This window comes from Lontra canadensis, unplaced genomic scaffold (genome assembly GCF_010015895.1).
Source record: "Lontra canadensis isolate GAN:19392208 unplaced genomic scaffold, GSC_riverotter_1.0 scaffold25, whole genome shotgun sequence".
Lineage (NCBI taxonomy): Eukaryota > Metazoa > Chordata > Mammalia > Carnivora > Mustelidae > Lontra > Lontra canadensis.
This window is the reverse complement of record NW_022631019.1, coordinates 1,871,976-1,887,159: the sequence shown is the minus strand read 5'-3', so window position 1 is coordinate 1,887,159 and position 15,184 is coordinate 1,871,976. Positions and strand designations below refer to the sequence as shown.

At 68.6% G+C, this 15,184-nt stretch overlaps 1 protein-coding gene across 1 annotated transcript in view; it reads left to right on the top strand.

Annotated features, from left to right (window-relative positions):
• MEGF6 (multiple EGF like domains 6) overlaps positions 1-14,037 on the top strand; it is an 81,737-nt gene extending 67,700 nt beyond the window's left edge. The window contains exons 13-37 of the mRNA XM_032863218.1: positions 182-367; positions 594-725; positions 1,271-1,399; positions 2,737-2,865; positions 3,536-3,670; positions 3,746-3,880; positions 5,079-5,204; positions 5,632-5,763; positions 5,860-5,988; positions 6,104-6,235; positions 6,713-6,841; positions 6,933-7,061; positions 7,263-7,391; positions 7,794-7,922; positions 8,181-8,309; positions 8,543-8,671; positions 8,786-8,914; positions 9,151-9,279; positions 9,796-9,924; positions 10,857-10,985; positions 11,172-11,300; positions 11,624-11,752; positions 11,843-11,971; positions 12,483-12,611; positions 13,880-14,037. Coding sequence (XP_032719109.1) covers positions 182-367; positions 594-725; positions 1,271-1,399; positions 2,737-2,865; positions 3,536-3,670; positions 3,746-3,880; positions 5,079-5,204; positions 5,632-5,763; positions 5,860-5,988; positions 6,104-6,235; positions 6,713-6,841; positions 6,933-7,061; positions 7,263-7,391; positions 7,794-7,922; positions 8,181-8,309; positions 8,543-8,671; positions 8,786-8,914; positions 9,151-9,279; positions 9,796-9,924; positions 10,857-10,985; positions 11,172-11,300; positions 11,624-11,752; positions 11,843-11,971; positions 12,483-12,611; positions 13,880-13,944 — 3,236 coding nt within the window. The 3' untranslated portion in view covers positions 13,945-14,037. The remainder of the gene's footprint in view (positions 1-181; positions 368-593; positions 726-1,270; positions 1,400-2,736; positions 2,866-3,535; positions 3,671-3,745; positions 3,881-5,078; positions 5,205-5,631; positions 5,764-5,859; positions 5,989-6,103; positions 6,236-6,712; positions 6,842-6,932; positions 7,062-7,262; positions 7,392-7,793; positions 7,923-8,180; positions 8,310-8,542; positions 8,672-8,785; positions 8,915-9,150; positions 9,280-9,795; positions 9,925-10,856; positions 10,986-11,171; positions 11,301-11,623; positions 11,753-11,842; positions 11,972-12,482; positions 12,612-13,879) is intronic.
• Positions 14,038-15,184: the final 1,147 nt, after the last annotated feature.

Below are 15,184 nucleotides of genomic sequence, written 5' to 3'. Positions count from 1 at the left end.
ATGCTCCCTCGCCACCGCCACCGTGCTGAGGAGGGGTGGGGCAGGGGCTGCAGGGCCAGACCAAGGGGTGGGACTCAGGCTTGAGCCGCCTCTGGGCACCGGCCCTGAGGGGCAGGAAGGTCTGGTACCAAGGAGGACAGGGGGGTGGCAGGCGCTAAGAGGCCTTTGTGCCGCCTCCCAGCCCTGGAGATCCCCGAGGTGGACCTGGACGGCCAGCTGCCCTTCGTGCGGCCCCTCCCACACGTCGCGGTGCTCCAGGATGAGCGGCCTCCCCTCTTCCAAGACGACTATGTCGGGATCCAGGAGGAGGAGGAGGAGGCGGTGGCAGCGGAGGTCCGGGGCGAGCACACACTGATGGAGAAGTTTGGTGAGAAGCGGGCCCAGCCGTGCGGCTTCTGCTCGCAGGGACCGTGGCCCGTGCTCCCTCAGCCTGGCCGCTGCCCGCCCTATGGTCTTGGGCTTGGGGAAGAGCCCGGTCGTGGTCTCATTTGACCAAGGCTCAGAGAAGGTGCTGGGTTTGCCCAGCACACATGCAGCTGAGTCTGGCTGGACTTGGGCCCTGACGTGCCCCCTCCTCCCTGGTCTGTCCCCAGTCTGCCTGGACGCCTCTTTTGGCCAGGACTGCAGCCTCACGTGTGACGACTGTCAGAACGGGGGGGCCTGCCTCCCGGGCCTGGACGGCTGTGACTGCCCCGAGGGCTGGACCGGCCTCATCTGCAATGAGAGTGAGGCCACGGGGCTGGGGGGTGGGCGTGATTTCTGGGACCTGCGGCAGCCACCCTGGGCAGGGTCCCGGGGACAGGCAGGGCCTGGCGGCTGTCCCTCGTGGATGGTTCAGGGCAAGCAGACCAGCAGCTGAGGCAGGGAAGAGTAGCTGGTGGGCGGGCGGGCGGGTCCCGTCCCCGTCCTGGGTACGGCAGCCACCACCCAGGCCACTCAGCAGGAGGGTAGCTGGCGTGCCTTTGAGACCCGCTCTCGCAGCCCCGTCGGGTGACACTGGGCCAGGCCTACGGTGCTGGTCGGTCTCCGGGGCTCTGGCTACTGAGAGTCCCGCTGAGAAGGTGGACGTGCCGGAGGTCGGGGGAGGGGATGTCTGCCTGGGGTGGGGCTGGGCCGGGGGCTGCAGCGCTGCAGCTGGGGGCTCTGGGTGGGGGCTTCTGAGCTGGGTGGCTTGCGCCCAGGGAGCGTGTCTCAGTGTCCCCGAGGGGCTGCCGGGACCACAGTCGTCTTGCAGGCTGGCGACCCTCACACTTCACCGTGCCCCCTGCAGCTTGCCCTCTGGGTACCTTCGGGAAGAACTGTAGCCTGTCCTGTGGCTGCCAGAACGGCGGGACCTGCGACCCTGCGACGGGTGCCTGCCGCTGCCCTCCCGGGGTTGGTGGAGCCCGCTGTGAGGACGGTGGGTGCAGCCCCGTCCGGGACCCGGAATGTCCCTGGGGTGGAGGGGATGGGACACGACCTCTCGAGCGGCCTGCCCGCTTTCTCCTGGCCGCCTGCCTTCAGGGAGCGGGAGGGGGACGCAGCAACACGTGAGAGCGGTGTGGCCTTCTCTCTGTTTGCTTTTCCTGGGGCCCAGCCGCAGCACAAGGGAAGACTTGGCAGACTAGCACGTCTGCCCTGGGGTCCCCTGCAAGGTAGTGAGCTCCCCGTTCCTGGAAGCATTCGAGTAGAGCTGTTTGGCGGCTGGGTGGGATTTGCCTGGGCCCATGGCTGCATGGGACAACCGTGCTGTCCTCTCGAACTGTGAAGTGTCTGCATGTTTGGAGGAATTTGTGGGTCCCACAAGGGTCCCAGGTGACCTTTAAGACCCTTAGAGTTCCGCCTCTTTGGTGGAGACTGTAGCCAAGGAGCTGAGAACTTCCCGCTCAGCATGGGGGTAGTTTCAGTTCCTGGAACCCATCCCTGGGGCTTCGGGATGGCAGCCTTGCGGGGCCGTCCTCCTCCCCCCTCTGGTCAGACCTCGCAGCTCCTCCGCGTCCCTGCCCTTCCCTTGGAAGCCCGCCATGCGCGGGCAGCTGCACGGTGGGGCCGCGTCCTTCCAGCCCCTGCCTCTGCCTTCCCCTGTCCGGTTTCCTGTCCTTCCTCTTTTAAGGACACTCATGGGTTAGGATAACCCGGGGGGAGTCTCACCAGCAGATCCTGGGGACTTAGGCGTGGACGTATTTCGGGGTGACTGTCTAGCTCCCTGTGGCCCTTCAGGAGGCAGACCTGGGGCAGGACTGGGCCCGAGGGAGGCACTTCGGGAAGGAAATCCAGATGCTCTCTCCTAGCCTGGGGTCCCCTGGGCTTGGTCCCGGGATGCTGGCCGGTTGAGGCTTCTCTGGGGGCCGGGGGGTGCTGGGTGGCCACCGAGAAGTGGATGTCAGGATGCAGTAGGTGGGGTGGGACACAGGGTTTCAGGGTGAGGTCTCTATGCATCTCCCACGTGTATGCTCAAGAACGTGCTTGGCTTCGCACCCTGGGCCGTCCTCCAGACCACAGACGCTGGGGAGACAGGCCAGCCGGGGCCAGTGGCCATATGCATGGCTCATCTTGGGTCTGCCCTGTCCTCGTGGTGCCCTTGTCTGCCCCCTGGGCCCCTCCCCGTCTGGGATGCAGAGTCCTCAGGCGCTGGTGGCCCTGCCCAGGGGGCCTGGGCCCCTCCTAGTTCCTGTGCTGGGCACGGGGCCCCTCAGAGTATCCCCAAGGGCGTGGGACGCATCCAGGTGGGCACTCAAGAGGCCCGGCCTCCCACAGGCTGCCCCAAGGGCTTCTATGGCCAGCAGTGCCACAAGAAGTGCCACTGTGCCAACCGTGGCCGCTGCCACCGCCTCTACGGGGCCTGCCTCTGTGACCCGGGGCTCTACGGCCGCTTCTGCCACCTGGGTGAGTCCCCTGCCCTGGCTGCCGGCGTCTGGGGGGCGGGGCAGCGCTGCCACAGCAGGCCCGCACACTCCCGTGCCTTGCTGCCTGCACCCTGGCTCGGGAGGGACCCTTCCTCTGCAGAGGGCAACGCAGGGCTCAGCAGGGTCCCGCGGCTGGGACATGGACCCCAGGGACCCAGAGCCATGTCCTCCGGACTGTGCTGGTCTTCAGGGTGCCTGGGGGGGGCGTGGTCCCCGCCTTCTGTCGCCCCTGGTCCCACAACCGGGCTAAGGGGTCAGCGACAGCTTGGGCAGGGGCAGACCTCCCTCGGAAGCTTCTGGGGACGGGGCTCACCTTGGCTGTTGGAGTCACCCCTCCCTGGTGGGCTGTGGGGGAGATATGGGTGATGAGCCGACTTCATCTGGGAGCCCCGCATGGTGCTCTGTAGAAGGATCATTTAAAACAGGGAGATGGGGATTCCGAGTCCCCTGGCTGGGAAGTGGTGGGACCCAGGGCAAGGACCTGGACTCTGTGGAGACCTGGTTTCTCATCTATGAAACCAGTGCGGTGGTCCCAGTGGCTGGGGCGGGTGGTGCCTCTCTGCATGGCTTTTGGGGGCTGGAGACCCAGGAACCCGGGAGGGGCTCACGCACACAGGTAGGCAGCCCCTGTCTTGGTTCTGTGGGCGCAGCCTGTCCACCATGGGCCTTCGGGCCCGGCTGCTCCGAGGAGTGCCGGTGTGAGCAGCAGAACACGCTGGTCTGTGACAGGAGGGACGGCAGCTGCTCCTGCAAGGCTGGCTTCCGGGGCGAGCGGTGTCAGGATGGTGAGTGCGGGGGTGCGGGGTGGGGGGCCCCCCCGGGTTGGCTGACCCTGCAGACCCCTCTCTCCTCCCCTGCAGAGTGTGTGCCAGGCTTCTTTGGGCCTGGGTGCCTACAGGCGTGCACCTGTCCTCAGGGTGTGGCCTGCGACCCCGTCAGCGGCCAGTGCGGGAGGCCGTGTCCGGCCGGCTACCAGGGGAAGGACTGTGGTCAAGGTCAGTGGCTGGCCCCAGCCCCCCGGAGTGCTGTGACCCGGACGGGGAGCCGCCAGGCCGCCTGGCTCCACCCTCGTCGCACAGTGGTGACTGCACTGGTTGGCCTGTCCCTGTGACCGTGGTCTGGGCTGCTGGGGCAGGAATGGTCTGGGCGCCCAGGGAAGGGGTCACCTCCTCCAACGTTGTGTCCTCCCTACCCCCCCAACTTGTTAGCTACAGTGTGCTCAGTGTGCTGTGACCCGGGGGCTGGCTCCCTGTCCTGGTGGGCCGGAGTCTGTGGGACCTGGGCAACTGCTAGAGCGCAGGCTCCGGCTGGAGGTACAGCGCGGCGTGTGGCCTATGATGAGGGCCGTCCACACGGCTGCGCTGGCCTGGGCTGCAGGGTGTGCGTGCAGACCGGTGGGCCCGGCTGGGACTGGCTGGACTGCAGCCATCCTCTCCCCCGGGGCTGTTTTGATCCTGGGGTCTCTGATCACAGCAGCTCCCTCCAGGGGCCGCGCCCACCTTCCTGGGCAGGGATGCCCAGGTTTCCCCGTGGGGCAGGCTGTGTGCAGGGTGGTCCGGCTTCTAGCAAGGTGGGCAGGCAGGGCTCTGCCTGTCCCCACAGGGAGGTGAGAGGCTCCAGGCCCCCACGTGCTTCGAGGCAGCCCTACTGTGGGCACAGAGCCCCTGGGCTGGTCCTTCTCGGAGGCCCTCTTTCCTTGGTCTCCACTCTTCCCCAGGGTCTCACTGCCCCTCTGCTGGGCAGAAGAGGAGGGGGGCCCAGGCCTCCAGGTCCTCCACACCCTCTGAACGTGCCTGGCTCCCATGGCAGCCGCTGTCCTGCTGGGACAGGGCCACAGCTGGGGGTAGAGTGGTGTCTGCAGACCCCCACCTCACCCCACCCCACACTCTCTGGGGATCTGAGATGGGGGCAGACTTGTCCTTGGCTGGGTGGGGGAGGAGGGAGGGTGGAGCTGCTCCCAGCTTGATGCAGGGTGCCCTCCAGGGTGCTGGGTGCCCACAGAGTCCATCCTGCATCCCCCTCTCCATGCACGGTCAGCCCAAGCAGGCCCCTCCCTGCCTGGGTGCCCCAGGCTCTGCCTGCTGAGATCCCCATGGTCACCCGGGGGACCCTGGCTGAGCCCATCAGCCCTGCTGGGGCAGGGGGGTGGCTCCACAAGGGGGTGGCTGAGGCCCTTCCTGTCCCTTCCTGCAGAGTGCCCGGGGGGGACATTTGGTGTGAACTGCTCGGGCTCCTGCTCCTGTGGGGGGGCACCCTGTGACCGGGTCACGGGGCAGTGTCTGTGCCCCCCAGGGAAGACAGGGGCCGACTGTGGGGCAGGTGAGTGGCCGTGGTGTCCTCTGATCCCCTCCTCTCCCTGTCCCCGCAAGTCTGGGGGGTCCCAGCTCTGGGCCCTGTTTGGGGTCCCACAGCCTACAGACCCCAGGCCTGTCCTTAGCGGCTGAGAGCCCACACCGAACCACCCTTGGGTCTGCGCTGACCTGGGAGCACCGGGAACCTGTCCGCGCGTTGCCAGCCTATCTCTCTGGGCCTATGGTTTGCCCTCCAGGCTGCCTGCCCACCGCCCGTCCTGGGGCAGGGGCTCCTCTTCTGGGGGTGGTGCTGTGCGGCCCGTAGCCCAGGGAGGGGTTGGGGGTTCCCATGACCTGTTGTTCCCCCTCTCCTGGGCCGTGATGCAGGGTCAGCAGCCAAGTCAGACGGGGCCAGCGAGGCCCTAGGGGATACTGACTGGCTGGGGGGGGTCTAGACTGTCCAGAGGGGCGCTGGGGGCTCGGCTGCCAGGAGATCTGTCCAGCGTGTGAGCACGGTGCCACGTGTGAGCCTGGGACCGGAGCCTGCCTGTGTCCCCCCGGTTACACGGGCAGTCGCTGCCAGGACCGTGAGTATGGGTCCCCCGACCCGCAGTACGCAGCCCCGATCCTGTGCCCACTCCACCCCGGCTGAGCCTCTCCCTCCCCCCGCCCCCGGCCCGCAGCGTGCCCAGCAGGTTGGTTCGGGCCCGGCTGTCAGATGAGATGCTCCTGTGCCAACGATGGGCACTGCCACCCAGTGACGGGACGCTGCAGCTGTGCCCCTGGATGGACCGGCCTCAGCTGCCAGAGAGGTGGGTGGCCCAGGGCTCAGGGTGGGGGGCCAGAGGGGAGCCTGTGGCGGGCCTGGCCGCGGGGCCTGCCTGCGCTCAGCCGGGCCTGTGCGGGCTGACCAGCGCTCTGTTGCAGCCTGTGACAGCGGGCACTGGGGACCCGACTGTAGCCAGCGCTGCGACTGCAGCCCAGGCCACGGGAGCTGCGACGTGGTCAGTGGCCTGTGTGTGTGTGAGGCCGGCTACACAGGCCCGCGGTGTGAACAGCGTGAGTCCTGGGCTGCCCACAGCCGCACGCCCCATGTGCATGCACGCCCACGTGCCCACGCGCCCATGCACGCAAGTACTAGGGGCTCTGGTCCTGCCCTTCTGTCTGCGGGACAGGCGGAGGGTCTCGCTCCCTGAGCTCCCTCAGCTCCCCGTGTCCCGTTGGGCCCAGGCTCCCCCGCCCCCCGCCCCCCGCAGCCTACCCTGGTCTGTAAGGTCACCTGGAGCACCAGGCAGGGAGAGCAGGGACCTGGCACCTGGAGGAGGGGAGGACCGAGGGCCATGAGCTTCTGCGTGTGTCCCCCACCACCCCCCAGGCTGGGGCAGCTCCAGAGGCCATGCCTGGGGCTCCTACCTCCCCGGGTCAGAGGAGAGTGCCCCACGGTCCCCTCCCCCAGCCGGGATGACAGAGGTGCAGGCGCGTCTCAGTGGGTCTCCCCCACTCTGGCTGACAGTGGGCGGGGGCTGCATGTCTCAGGGTGTCCCCAAGGCCATTTTGGGCCGGGCTGTGGGCGGCAGTGCCAGTGTGAGCACGGGGCAGCCTGTGACCACATCAGCGGGGCGTGCACCTGCCCAGCCGGCTGGAGGGGAACCTTCTGTGAACGCGGTGAGCTGGGGCGTGTGCCGGGGTGGAGGGCGGACCCCGCCGCCCTGGACGTGGCCCATCACAGCCGCCCCCGCCCCTCCGCTCTCCACAGCCTGCCCGGCTGGCTTCTTCGGCCTGGATTGCCGCGGCATCTGTGACTGTGCCGCTGGGGCCCCCTGTGACTCTGTGAGCGGCTCCTGCCTCTGCCCTGCCGGCCGCTGGGGCCCCCACTGTGCACAGGGTGCGTGAGGCCCAATGGCGGCCCTGGGGGCTCCTGGAGACAGGCCGGGGCCTCCTCCTGGGTGTCTGCAGCTGCCAGGTGGCCACTTAAGGATGGCGTTGGCCATGCTGAGGGGTGCCCAGCCAGAGGAAGGGAAGCCTGCCCAGCTGCCCCAGGTCTGCGCAACCCCTCCGGCCTCTGACATTCCCCTCTCTCCTGTAGCCTGCCCTGCCCCCACCTATGGGCACAACTGCAGCCAGACTTGCTCCTGCTTCAACGGGGCGTCCTGTGACCCTGTCCACGGACAGTGCCGCTGCGGCCCTGGCTGGATGGGCCCCACCTGCCTAGAGTGTAAGCCCACCCCCACCCCAGGGACACCACCTACTCCCCGCCGTGGGTCACACAGGGTCACGTGGGCGTGGGATGCCACAGGACAGGAGACTTGGCAGGAACGGTGAGCAGGGGGGCCGGGGCCTATTGCGCCCCCACAGGGCACCTGGCATGATGAGTGGGAGGGCAGGGAGGTGCCGAGCTCCCCAGGGCGGGGTTGGTGGGCCCAGGGTGGCCTGGGGTGGGTTGTCTTAGCGGCAGCCCTGGGAGAGGTCCTCCCTGTGAAGTCTGGTGCTGGGTTTTGGGGGGACCAGAAGGTGCAGAACCACCGGGGCTGCCTCTTGATGGGGGCGAGGTGTGGAGCCCACTGGGCTGGGCCAGGCTGGTCCGGGCTGCTTGCTGTGAGCTGCTCCCCTCCCGCAGCCTGCCCCACGGGCTTGTACGGCGACGGCTGTCAGCACACCTGCCTCTGCCAGCACGGGGGCACCTGTGACCCCATTTCAGGCCACTGCACATGCCCCGAGGGCTGGGCTGGCCTGGCCTGTGAGCAAGGTGAGCCTGGGTCAGGCAGAGGAGGAGGGGGATGAGGGGAGGGCCGGGGTGTCCGTCCTGAAGTACGCTGGCTCACCCTCTACTCTCTGGGGGCATGGGGGGGCTTTCTGCAGGCGGGTCTGCGCTGTGACCCTCCCCCAGGCCCCTCTCCTCCTCAAGGACAGGGGCCCGAGGCTCTGGGTGCGGGAGGCACCGGTGGGGTGGGGGTCTCCTGGGCCCTGGCGGCGTGGGGCACTCCTGGGGTACCGTGCCCTGCAGAGTGCTCCCCGGGGCGCTTCGGAGCTGGCTGCGAGCACAGTTGCGGGTGTCTCAACGGTGGTGTCTGTGATGGGCGCTTAGGCCACTGCTTCTGCCCCGCGGGCTGGACCGGGGACAAGTGTCAGAGCCGTGAGTGGGCCGCATTGGGGGCTGGGGTGCAGGGGACGCCCAGGAAGACCCACTGGTTCCGTCAGGGGGTGGCCACAGCCTCGCTCCAGGGTGGAGGGCCCCATGAGGTGGTCCCTTGGCGAGTGGGGGCAGGGGCTGCCGTCCGAGCTCCCGGGGGTCCCCTGGGGGAGGGGTGGGGGGCGTCTGGCTCTCCTCGCACCCTGGGAGCCTCTGCCTCGTCTCGCCCACCGCAGCCTGTGCTGAGGGCACGTTTGGGATGCGCTGTGAGGAACGCTGTGCCTGCCGGCAGGGGGCCCCCTGCCACCACGTCACGGGGGCCTGCCTCTGCCCCCCGGGATGGAGAGGCTCGCGGTGCGAGAATGGTGAGCCCCTGGGCCCCGCCAGCACCCTTGGGTGGGACAGTTCTTGGCATGGGGATAGGGGTCCCTCTGGCTGCCCCAGGGCTCCCCACCACCCCCCACACTGGCTTCCTGCAGCCTGTCCGCGTGGCTGGTTCGGAGAGGCCTGTGCCCAGCACTGCCGGTGCCCGCCCGACGCCGCCTGTCACCACGTCACTGGGGAGTGTCACTGCCCACCAGGCTCCACGGGTCCCGGCTGTGAGCAGGGTAGGTGACCCCACCCAGGGGGGCAGAGCCGCTGGTCACGGAGGTACACGGCCCCCGAGCTGCACCTGACCCCTCCACGCGGGTCCAGGACTGACCTCTCCCGCCCCCACCCCAGCCTGCCCACCCAGCCTCTCTGGGTAGAGCTGTGGACGGAATTCCCCCTGGGCTGTCCTCGGGAGGGGCTGCTCATCCCAGAGGCTCACCCCAGCCTCTGGCACCTGCCCCTGTCCCTGCAGGGTGCCCCCCAGGGCGGTTTGGGCCTGGCTGTGAGGAGCGCTGTGGTTGTCTCCCCGGGGCCTTCTGTGATGCAGCCACCGGGGCCTGCCTCTGTCCTGCCGGCTTCCTGGGGGCGGACTGCAGCCTGCCTGAGTGGCTGGGGAGGGTGGGTGTGGCTGCTCCCTGGGCCTTGGGGGTGGGGGCCCAGCGAGCCTGGGCGGAGGACGGCCCCCTGACCGTCTGTCTTCCTGACTCTCCCACTGCCTTTGGCCCCAGGCTGGGCTGAGGTGGAGGGTGTCCATGTGACACCAGTGTCCCTGCCTCCTGGCTCTGTTTTCTCCTCCCCACACCCTGCAGGGGCTTGTGGACCTCTGTGCAGACGGAGGCCAGCGGGGCATCCCGCCGAGGACAGCGCCCTTCCCTGAGTCGTGGGGACTTCCCACGGGTTTGGGAAATTGGCTGGGCTGGTGGGAGTGGGCTGGGGGCAACAGGGACTCACTGTCCCTGCAGAGCTCGCCTGGCCTCCAGCCAAGCTGCGGGGGAAGGAGAGATGCCAGGGCGGGCAGGGGCAGGGGATGTCCCTACAGCCCATCCTGTCTCTGGGTGACGTGGCACAGAGAAGGGGAGCCGGCAGGGCTGGCCACCGTCCTCTTTCCTCCCAGCAGGCTGTCCACAGGGCCGTTTTGGTCCTGGCTGTGCCCACGTGTGCCAGTGCGGGCAGGGAGCAGTGTGTGACCCGGTGACTGGCAGCTGCTCCTGTCCCCCTGGGAGGACTGGCGTCCACTGTGAGCACGGTGAGCGCCCGCTCTGCCTGCCTGTTGTCTCTCACAGATGCCGCGGCGTCAGTCCTCAGTGGAGGCTGACGAGGAGAAGCCGTCGGTTCCCAGGGGAGATCCAGGTTCTCGAGCCAGGGGTGCATTCGGACAGTTGCCTCCGCTGATCCCGTCAAGCCGCTGGCAGGGGCCGGACACTGTCCACCCACAGCCTCTGAGCTGGAGGGTCCAGCGGCTGTTTTGTCTGAGGACGGGGCCAGCTGCCTGGCTCAAGTCCTGTGGCACAGTGTCCTGCCGGCTCTTTCTGCTGGGCCCAGAGGCCAGGGACCCCAGGAGGAGGGAGGCCTGGAGCACAGGGTGTGGTGGGGAAAGGAGCAGTCATGGGGCTCCTGCCTGTGATGGCAGTCCTGGGCCCCATGACCCCATGGCCCCTTGGCCTAGCTCCCACCCCCCGGTCCCTGGTAGGTCAGAGCACTCTGCCAGCCTCTGGGCCTCATCAAGGAGTCAGCGACCCTCCCACTGACCCCCGAGGTCTTTGCCCGTGGCAGCAGAGTTCTAATCGCTCAGGCCTGGCACAGCCAGGCTGTGTCCTCACGTCCAGGGACCTACAGCAGCTATGGGCCAGATTATGACGGGGCCCGTCTGGAGAGCCTAGCAGCCTGGCCTCCTCAGCCTGGAGGCTGGGCCTGTGTGGAGGGCCACCACCTCCAGGAAGGCTGCCCTGATCAGCTTCTGCCAGCTGGGCAGGCACTCCCCGCCCCTCCTTGGTGCTCAGCCAGGCCTGGCATTTGCGGAGAGGAGGGATGAGTGGGCAAGACACGGCTGCTATCCGCTCCCTGGCACGTGTGGGGCAGAGACTGGCCCCAGGAAGTGTTTGTTGAGTGAAGGTGGTGGGGACATGGCCCCAGAGCATGTCCAGTCCCGGAGCTCTAGTGCCTGACTTCTGCCACCAGGCTGCCCTCGGAACCGGTTCGGCGTGAGCTGTGAGGGCGTGTGCTCCTGCAGGAACGGGGGCCTGTGCCACGCGGCCAACGGCAGCTGCTCTTGCGGCCTGGGCTGGACGGGGCCGCACTGTGAGCTGGGTGAGCGGCCAGACGGAGGCTGGCCGGGGAGGGGGCTGGCTCTGGACCCCCGAGGAGGGCACAGGGCCGCTGTGGGGGCTGGGCGAGACCCCCCAAGGTCGTGAGAGTCAGGCTAGTGGCCGGGGACCGCCCCCAGGTCCCCTGCTCCTCCGCTGCGGGAGACCGACCTGCGAGCTCTCTCCTCAGCCTGCCCTCCTGGTCGCTACGGTGCCGCCTGCCGCCTGGAGTGCTCTTGCCAGAACAACGGCACGTGCGAACCCACCACGGGCACCTGCCACTGCGGCCCCGGCTTCTACGGCCAGGCCTGCCAGCACTGTGAGTCCTGGGGTGGCGACCCCGGCCCCCGTGGCTGCTCATCCTGCGTGGGAGATCAGGGTCCATGTGGGCTTTCATAGCGAGGGCCACTGTCCCTTTCTCTCCCGGTGGTGGCCCATGAGATAGGGCCTGGCTCCATTCCCCGTGGGACTCCTCTGGCTCAGGGTCCCATGAGAGCAGGTGAACCTCCCACTGGAGCCCCAGACTTGATGTGGGGGGATCCAGGCCCAGGTGGGAGAAAGGGCGAGCACAAGCCCCTGAACCAGGACCTTTGCTCACTGGGGGCGGACTGAGGTAAGGGCTCTAACAGGGTTGTCCTTCAGCCTGTCCCCCTGGCTTCCACGGGGCTGGCTGCCGGGCCTTGTGTGAGTGTCAGCACGAAGCCCCTTGTCACCCCGTCAGCGGTCAGTGTGTCTGCCCTGCCGGCTTCTCTGGCCAGCTCTGCGAGAGGGGTGAGTGCTCCGTGTTCCCATGTGCTCCCCTGGCCTTGCCGTGTTGGGTAGGGGACAGGAAGGGATGCTGAGTCCACTGTCCCCCACCAGGGTGTGAACCAGGCTCTTTTGGAGAGGGCTGCCACCAGCGCTGTGACTGTGAGGCAGGGGCACCCTGTGACCCCGTTACCGGCCAGTGCCTGTGTCCCCCAGGGCGCACAGGGGCCGCCTGTAACCTCGGTGAGTCTGGGGTCCCGCTCGGCAGGGCACGGGTGCGAGTCTCTGCTGGTGGAGAAGATTGCTGGTGCGGGGGGTGCCCCTGCCCTCCAGTGCCAGTCCCGCCCTTCTGTACGGGGGTGCCCAGCGTGGGGCTCCTGCTCCGGGATGTCAAGGGCTCACCCTGCTCTATAGCTGGAACGGGAGCCCTGTGAGGTGGGAAGGAGCCTCCTGACCTGCCAGCCTGCTTGGACATAGAAGGGCCTGTCCGCGGCAGGCTGCGCACCTGACCTTGCCGTGGCGGGCTCGCCTTGACCTGGGGCATCCCTGATGTCCCGGCGCCCTTTGTCAGCCCTGGGCTGGGCAGGTGCCCAGGACCTGGCGCTTTCCCGTGTGGGAGCTCACACAGGGCAGGAAGAGTGAGGCCCGAGAGGCCTCTGCTTCCTCCACCCCTCCACAGAGGGCCTGGGGTGCCCTGGCCAGAGCAGGCAGGATGGTCCTCAGGCCTGTCTCTCCCCCTCCCTCCCGCCTGTAGACTGCGCAGCGGGCTCCTTCGGGCCGGGCTGTGTCCTGCGCTGTGGCTGTGGGGCTGGGGCGGCCTGTGACCCCGTCACCGGGTGGTGCCGCTGTGCGGACGGCTACCTGGGACCCACCTGCCAGCAAGGTGAGTCAGGCTCCCGAGGGGGAGGCGGGAAGACAACCGGCTCCCCAGTCCCACCACGGTGAGAACCCATCCCTCCGCCCCACACACCGAGCTGAGCGGCCAGGCCTGCTGGCGAGAACGCGGCTGTCCCCGCGGGTGTGCTCGGCTCCTCAGGGGCGGGGACACCGTGCTGGACCTCAGGGCAGGGTTCTGCCGCCCCCGTGGGCCGGGCCGGACAGTCCAGTGTAGCCGGGCGCCGACCTGGGCCCCACCCCCTCCCCGCCTTGCCCTGCGTGTGTGTGAGCCTGTGCACGCGGGGGCTCCAGTCTGCGTGCTGAGCCCTGTGTGTGTGCACACCAGTGCCCGCCGGCTCCCGCACCAGCCCCGGGGGGGCGGGGGTGCCGTGACAGCGGCTTGGCCTCTTGGCCCCCACGGCCCCCACAGCCCCTGGGGGAACATGCGTCTGCAAGCAGAACTCGGGGTGCCCCTGGAGCCCCCCAGTCAGCTCACCCAGGCCGCCGAAGGGAGGGGAGATGTGCTGGGAGGGTGGCGTCCGCGCCCGCGGGGACGGGCTGTGTAGTCAGGGGAAGCCAGCAGCCAGGTGGGGAGTGGGGAACCCCACCTGCGGGCTGGATGTTGTATACGCGTGTTTTTGAGCCTGGCAGCCCGGCCTGGCTGCGGACCGAGCGCCCCCATGGCGGCACCTGGTGGTCAGCTGTGGTACTGCATGGCGGGCCCCGTGCCGTCCCGGCTACCGGGACATGTAGCTGGGGTCTGGGCCCTGGTTGTCACCCTTCAGGCCAGTGGGAAGGAGGAGAGGCAGGGCTGCGCTGCCTTGCAGTCCTGGGCCCTGCCCCCTGCCCTGGAGTGGACTGGCCGGCTTCTTGTAGAGCCCCCGCCGTGCTGCTGGGCTGGGGGCACTGGGAGTGTTCATCTGGGGAGGGAGGAGCCCCGCTGTTGGCATGGGTGTGAGCAGGGCACAGGCTGTGCTGGGGAGGACGCTGCAGGCCTGGGTGAGAGAATGGCCTTGCATTTGGGGTATCACGGTCCTGTGACCAGCGACGGAGGCCAGAGGACAGATGAGGACTGCACACTAGCACACAGCGCGGGCCCCGCGGGGCAGTGGGCGAGCCACAACCTGGACCTCCCAGATGAGGCAGAGGCTGGGGAGGGAGGAGGGGCCGGGCTGCCAGGGCAGGAGGGGGACACGGGAGGTGTGAGCCCAGAACTCCAGCAGCTTCGAGAGTTTCCACCTGCCATGGCGCTGACCTTTTCCCCTGTCTCTACAGCGGCCTCACAGCCGGCGTCTCACCGACCAGCACCCGGGCTCAGCAGCGGGGCCGAGAAGCACTAGCTCAGAGACAGCCCCCAAGCAGGCCCGTCTTCCAGGCGCCTTGGCGACGACTGACGAGGGCGCCCGTGGACCGGCCAGGACTCAGCCCAGACTGCCCGGCCCTGCAGCCTCTCACTGGGCAAGGGGAGGGAGGCCCCGCCTGGCCCAGCTCCAGGGAGCCCAGGCGGTGGGCCCGGCCTCCGGCTACACAGCCACGCAGCCACACAGCTGCGGGGGCCGCAGGAGCTGGGGAAGCCCTCCCCCCGCCCCCTGCCACCCCCTCCGCGACCCTGGGTGGGGACTGAGGGCAGGCGCAGAGAGGGGTCCCTGCACTCTGGGCAGGTTCTTCTGGTGCTAGGCCCTGGGACTGCAGTGCTCAGCCCGGCCACCTGCGGTCGTAGCCCGCTGTGTTTATGGGAGGCTGACCACGCCCGCTGCACCCCTGGGCCCTGGAGTGCTGCCCGTCCCTGCCTGCCCCAGGAAACCCTGCTGCGGGACTTTGGGGCCCCATGGGGTCGCTGGGCACGAGCTCCGGTACATGTGCAACCCAGAAACCCAAGAAAGAAGCCGCCGCTTCCTCGTGGCCTGTGCCATTGTTGCTTTGGGCTCACTGTGCGGCCCTCCCAGTGCGCCCGCAGGAGCGTGTTGGGACAGGAACTTCCCCCAGACCAGAGAGGCACCACAGCCCCCCCCCCGCCCCATCTGGTCCCTGCCCCTCCCCGGGGGTGGGGTGGACATAAGGAGAGCTGGGGTCTGTCCAGGTTTCTGGTGCTCTTGGGGGGCACGCGGGAGCTGGTCTGTGTGTGGGAGCGTGGCCCCGCGGGGAGGAGGCTGGCCCGAGGGCAGGGGTGACGATATGTCTTCAGGGACGGTACAGCGGAGGGGGTGACGAGCATCCTGGGGGCGGGTGGCCAGTGGACTGGGTTGGACCCAGATGGCCCCACCGGGCACTTAGGGTCTGAGCTGTAGCCCCTGCGTCCCCCCCAGCACCAGCCCAGCTGGCGGTTATCCTCAAGGCAGAGGGTCTGGTGGAGCAAAATGAGGAGGTTCTAGCAGCCGGTCAGTCTCCTTAACCAACGAGGGAACTGCCCGTCCATGAAAATGTCAGTGGGCTGTGTCCAGGCTTTCCAGTAAGTGGAATGAATGCTCCCAGAGGGGACAGGGTGCCAGGCTGGTGACCAGGCTGGAGAAGCCATTCTGGGAGGAGCAGTGGGGAGGGCGGCCTGGGGGCTGGACAGCGGGTTCTGCCATCTGGGTGCTC